The sequence below is a fragment of the Acyrthosiphon pisum genome, chromosome A1 (genome assembly GCF_005508785.2).
Source record: "Acyrthosiphon pisum isolate AL4f chromosome A1, pea_aphid_22Mar2018_4r6ur, whole genome shotgun sequence".
Classification (NCBI taxonomy): domain Eukaryota; kingdom Metazoa; phylum Arthropoda; class Insecta; order Hemiptera; family Aphididae; genus Acyrthosiphon; species Acyrthosiphon pisum.
The window spans coordinates 149,424,275-149,431,081 of record NC_042494.1 but is presented as its reverse complement, the minus strand read 5'-3'; the positions used below and the strand labels follow the sequence as shown (position 1 = coordinate 149,431,081).

General features: G+C 27.1%; 1 protein-coding gene across 5 annotated transcripts in view; it reads right to left on the bottom strand.

Moving 5' to 3' along the window:
• Positions 1 to 2,996: 2,996 nt before the first annotated feature.
• Positions 2,997 to 6,807, bottom strand: part of LOC100165696 (folate transporter 1) — a 9,128-nt gene continuing 5,317 nt past the window's right edge. For 4 of the 5 annotated variants that reach the window (XM_003244999.4, XM_008185601.3, XM_008185602.3 and 1 more), the window contains 3 exons: positions 3,595 to 3,787; positions 3,376 to 3,514; positions 2,997 to 3,311 (listed from right to left, as the gene is read on the bottom strand). In XM_003244999.4, the coding sequence (XP_003245047.1) occupies positions 3,231 to 3,311; positions 3,376 to 3,514; positions 3,595 to 3,787 (413 nt within the window). In that variant the 3' untranslated portion in view covers positions 2,997 to 3,230. The remainder of the gene's footprint in view (positions 3,312 to 3,375; positions 3,515 to 3,594; positions 3,788 to 6,807) is intronic. The other variant, XM_016805007.1, reaches the window with a different exon arrangement.

The window sequence follows — 6,807 nt, the reverse complement described above, 5'->3', positions numbered from 1 at the left end:
TATTTATATTTTATAATATTATTATTACTAGGTATACTCATGAGTCATGACCTATCTGTGGGGGGTTTTTTTGTAATTAGTTACAATTTTATTTTTATTTTGTCCAGTCTAATAATTTCAGACGTTTATAATTGAGGTATTTTAAAACGTTTGTAACTTTTCCACTTTTATAGTAGAAAAAATGCTCTAATCATGAACATCGATGCCGGATGTATGTTTTTGGAAGCGAATTGGATCTAGTTGATAGGTACTTTTAGGAGGTCGAAAGTGAAAATGCTCATTGCTTTCTAAAATAATTGGAGAAAAAAAATTAAAATGTATTAAAATTGTTTGGTAACCAGCTTGGTTATACCGTCCTCATTTGGATTGTATTTGATTAATTTAAATTTGTTTTTCTATAAATGTCAATAAAAAATTATTCATTCGGTCAAAAAGCTTAAAAATCTAACGCGTAGTTTTTATTATAGCTAAAATATTAACGATACATAGGCATCATGGTTATGTTTTATAAGCATTTAAAGTTCAAATTTCGTCAAAACCACAGTTAAATTGTAGTTCAAAACTTATAAAATATTAGCTAAGGCTAAACAATTTAATACAAGGTCTTTCATACAAGTAATTCATACTTTTACCTAAAAATTACAGATGATTTATGAAAATTGGTATGCAAATACATTGTTTTTTCAAAAATTAATTCATTCTGGTAAGACATATATGAAATTTACGTCTTGCTTACTATAGTTGACAGTTGAAACTTGATAAATATTTTTGAAAAAGTAATAATAATATGGGCAATGGGGGTGGGGGGCTTCAGCCCGTTAGCCCCCCCTGCGGACGCCACTGTATTCGACTGATCTGCGTCCGCCCAGCAGTCATCAATCATTTTTATTTTTTTTATTAAACATAAAGTTATATTTACAATCTGTATTTACAAGTTACACAATAAGTAAATTGGATGTGGTTAGAATTTTTATTTTTTTAGATTTTCAAGTGTAGGTAGAAATATACGACTAAAAAGTATATACACAACTGTGCAAAACGCAATAGGTACTTCAATGATGAAAACATCAGTTTAACTGCCTGAATTTAGGAAAAAAAATCCCCAAAGATACACCTAACTGTTGGATACAGCTGTCAATAAATAAAATAATTAATAATAATAAAAAAAATTTAAAATTTGAATGATAATTATTATATTATAATATTAATATTATATTGATAAATAGGTACCTACCTTCATATTATATTAGTATTTTACCTATATGATATTGCTATATAAATATTTATTTATTTATTTATTTATGAACGGGTAGGTTATCCTTTAGTAATAGTAGTAGAGTCTAGAAATTCGCTAGACTTAACCGGTGTGAAAAATAATGCACCGGGATGTTTGGACCATATAATTGACATGGTTCATTATCCCGGTGCGGGATAATGAGGGATAATGTGGGATAATTTTAAACCGGTTTAGTCTAGCGAATTTCTTAATAAAGTAGAATCTCAATTTGACAAATATAACAGTGAAATTAAATAATATTATGTTTTAAATGAGTTAATATTTTTAAAATTAATAGTCTTCCTGTTCATGAATCCTAACATCTTGAATGATTTTTTAATTAAAGTATGATGAATTAAAATTGAATTTGAATTAAATTATCAATTTTATAATGATAAGTAATAACATTATTTACACTAGAAAAAGTAATAATACTACATTTGTTTATATTTAGTTGGAGGTAATTTTGACAACCCTAAGCAACAAATGTGTCTACATTTTACTGTGAAATTGAAGTGTATCAGTTGGATACAATAAATAGTCAAACATATTAATTTTTTTTTTATTATAATTTTGATTTCTAAACAGTATAACTAATCGTACATAAAATTGACCTATTCATGAAAATTTGTCCATTTCATGAAGTTAAAATGGTAAATATAATATATTGTGTGCCCACAAAACTACTTACACAGTAATAAAATATATAAATATTTAAGTCAGTTTAAATATAAAAATAAAAAATTCTTATTTAATAAATTGAACAATTTTAATCTCAGTAGATCCAGTTAGTTTTCATATTAAAGTGAATTGATCTCTTACACAATTTAAATGTAATATTATTATCAAGGCAATATCAAAGGCTTTTTACTATATTTGTATTATGTGTAGTTACGAGTATTTTAAGATGTACAATAAAATTATATTATAATATAAGTATTTGTATTAGGGATTTTTTTTCCAATTACCCACTGCTTAGACAGTAGACAGCGCCTCAAAAATGTTGATGAATGATGATCCTAAGATATTGGGAAAATAAATCTAATTTTATAAAGTTGATAAGTCTTGGTCAAATTAAATGGGCAATCACATAAGGACATAAAGTTTTTAAAAGTTGTAAGTAAAATAAAAATTACACTTACCTAAATCCAATGCAAAGTTTCATCCCAGTATTTATTATTAAATGCACATTTTTTTGCTCTTTTAAAATCTATTGTTTTTTTTTTTTCATATAAATATTATACCTATTTAAAATGTATTAACATATAACATGTTAATACAAGTCTGATAAAATAAACTTTTTGAATAATGATCTATTTTTTCCTTAAAAGATCATTAGATTACATTTTAACACCTACAAGTGTGCTTTTAAATAACTTTTAATAATAATTTTAATAAGTTTAATAAGAGAAAAAAGTTTAAAATAAATGAACAATTTAACAAATTAAATTATTGTTCTAATTTGTTTTAATATTATTATCACCAGTAATATTCTCAATTACTATCTTACGAATACCTTTAATATAATCAATGCATTCAAATGTATAAGATAATAATGTGTGTAATGACTAGAGCGCAGATTTATAAGTGTTGAAAACCAACCAAATATGCGCTAAAAAATCTTAAATATGCAAAAATATATGCACTAAAATGTTGAAATATGCATAAAAAATTTTACATATTATAGATTTATTATTTCAAAATTTAAAATCTCAAATAAGATCAAGGTATTTATTAATAGGCATAAATTCATAACTTATAAATAGTCTTTGTATTAAATTACAAAATTTTTACATAATGTACATACAAAAAGTAATAAATATTAAATTAATATTATTTGAACAATTAGTTATACTTTTGTTTACCATAGCTTATTGTTATATTGAGCAAACAATGAATATTTTAAGCCACTAAGAATAATTAATACCATATTATTAAATATGTTTATCATAACTTACTTCTTAACGACTTGTAAAATTGATAAAAATAAATAACATACTCCAATTACTAAACAAAATATAGCATACCATTCAAACTATAAAAAATAAATTGCATTGTTTACTAAAATAATTATTAGAGTATAGAGTATATATATTTACCAAAATTTTAGATGATGATGACAAACCACGTAAAGTCATGAAAAATGTCGCTAATGATTGTAAAGTTGCAGCTAATAAGTTATTAACACCAAACACAAATCCATGATTATCTTTATTGACACATTTTGCTATTTCAGAGCTTTATCACAAGATAGTAAAATAAAATTGGTTTTTAATATAAAATTTCAAATATAAATAGGTAGGTACTGTATATCAAACCTGGCAATGGTCATCATCCCTTGATAAATTGCGCAATAAATGATATAGTTGATATATGATATATAGATTGAACTATATGCAATTGATATATAAAGAGCAGCAAATTGGATAAAAGATGTTACTATAATAAGTAAATTACTATATTTATCCATATTCAATTTAATCGAACCACATAAAAATGTAATAAATGTACCTAAAAATCAAATTAATTATTTCTTCATTATTAAGTTTTGAAACTATATCTATAAAAACTACAGCAATTTGTATTGTATCAAAATATTAATGAAATATATAGAAGGAAATTAATATGTACCTATACATAACCAATATATATAAGGATATTTCATCAGGGATCAGCTGAAAGGCAAAGAGCAATTACTTTTAAGCTGTAAAGTAGTACAGTAAGTCAACATATTTTCCTGTTTTTTCTATGTTGGCTTTATTTCTGTAGCCAACCTACAGGCGCGTACTAACCCACCGAGATACCGGGAAAATCTCGGTAGGCCCTCTTAAAAATTATAAGACCTGGGCCCCTACCAAATAGGTACATGTAGTTTCAGTTAAATTCGGTAATTGTATTATTTTTAACAATAATTAATAATTGTTTTAAAATTATTTTAATTGAATAACTGAAAAGAGAAAATTACATAAAGGACAGATAAGAAATTTCGTTGGTTAGTTTTAGTTACTGGTAATACAACTTTTGGTGTAATTCTGTACTAGGTTTGATTATATTATACAATTCGTATATTCATTGAAAAAACAAATAATTTTTATTTAAACTTCTAGTGAATACTAGACAAGAAAAAGCGGTATGCGGAAACACAGTTAGGTTAAGTTAGGCTCCGAATGTTTCTGTTTATAATAAAGTTATGTATAAATTGCATGGATTATTAGTTATCAACAATAATATTATTAACTTAGTATTATACGTTTTTTATTTCATTAATTTGAATTTGGTTGACGGGTTTAGTTGTTTTCTACAATTTTAACAGATTATTCTGATTGCCATATAACCCAAACAGGTAAGTTTCTGATATTTTTTTTAATTTCTAGAATAATAAATGACTTTAGTAGGTAATACAAACAACTAAAATAATAAATGAATACATTTAAAATAATTTTAGATTTGGTGTTTTGAACATAATTAGTGTTATATACTTATATAATATATAATAAAATAATAATAATATTAAGACAAGAATTTTAAATTAGTACACAGAAAAGTCAATGTAAAAGTTACCTAGGTACTATTGAAATAATGAGATATGTGTGGAAAAAGTATAAATACAATTTATTTTAAATTTTTCAATAATTATTATTACGTACCTACTCCTATTGTTGTGTTTCATACTTTCATAGGTAACATAATATTATTATGAATTTTGTTTATGTTTAAACCCACTAATATTATAAACGCGAAAGTTTGTTACTCTTTCATGTAAAAACTACTGAATGGATTTTAATGAAACTTTACAATATTATATCATATACATGAGAATAACACATAGGCTACAAATCCCCCGCTAGGTCCAACCAGGGTATGTGCTCAAACGGAGATTTAGAGATTAGTTTGAGTCATATAGATTTGGTAAATTGAACGGGAAACAAAGTGCACGGGATCAGCTAGTATATAATAATTTTAATAAAAACCATTACTATTAGTATATTATTATCTATTTATTTAGTATTAATTATAATAATATAATAGATTAAGGCTATATTGTATACACAATATTTGGCGTTTATGGCGTTGTTATTTATTAAGCCAGCATTGAGTGCGTGCGGCTGATATAAACCTCGGATCAAATAATTGACTTATTGTGTGAAAAAAGTACAGAAATGTTAAGAATGTTGAAAGTTTAGTTTTTAAACATTTTATTCAACTATTTGTATATTATTATTTTCTCTGTATAGAACTATTTTTAAGAACATACTATTCATATTTTATAATTTATACTATGCAATCAAGATCATTTAAATAAAAATAATTATCTAAGTTAATATTGTTGTGTATTTATTTATTTTTATAGAACTTAATTTAAATGTAGATTTGGTTTATTATTTAGGTTCATATTAATTGTATAGTTATTTCGGTGCTAGTGTAGCGTGCGACCTACTGCTTACATGTGCTTTGACCTGTGGTCTACCCATTACTATACAGTTCTTTATCGGTAATGACGTTACGTTATATTTTGTCTCCGGACTCCAATAATCGATAATAATTTAGTATTTTAGTTTTTAGTGTGCTTTCCGATTTCGACGACGCACGTAGTCTGTGTCTGTATTGCACAATCATTGCACCTATAAATTATAATCGAAAATTTTTTGAAATTTCTTTTACTTAGTGCCGTCATGCTTTTAAAAGATTTTTATATTTGTGTTGCAAGTTCAGAGCAAGCATGCACTGCATTCTTACGAGAACACCAACTGCTAACAGATGTGAATTATATTGACCCTTGCCATAAATGTGGCTCAGAGATGTTTGAAAAACGATGGAAGAACCGTAATGGTGAATTTGTGCCTATATTCAGGTGCCCAAAAAAAGTTTGTCAAACTTTTCGTTCAGTTCACCAAGGAAATGCTTTTTTTCACTTTACAGACCACAATGGTAGAGTAACGTGTAACCTAACACTGTGCGAGAAATACCTCTCGTTCAGGCTGCCAAACTTACTAGAAGATCCAATAAAACAATCACTGATTGGTATAACTTGTGTCGTAGAGTGTGCACTGCTGTAATTCAAAAAGAAACAAAGATGTGTGGCATACACGCCAACCCCATTCAAATAGACGAAGCCTGTTTCGCTGGTCGTCGAATATAAAATCCGTGGTTGCATGTTAGATAGTGATAGGCCACCAACAAACAGGGATAAGAAGTCACAGATCCAAAATAACCAAAACCGTGGTGCCAGGGTTGATGGACCGTGGATTTTCGGTGCTAAGCTGCTCTTAAATCGCATTCACCAACACCAGGCTGGTAGATCACACGCTACACCAGAAATGATATGGTAGATCGCATGCTACACCAGCACCGTTATTTCTTAGTGTAAGAAATGGCTAGATAACCTGGCTTTTGTTATAGGTATAAATGGGACACATTGCTATTAGTAAGTATAGTAAGTGGGCCATAGGCGTACATTTGGGGGGGGGCTTGAGGGGGCTTAGCCCTCATCAAAACGTACAAACAGAAAATTTAGCCCCTCCAAAACAATA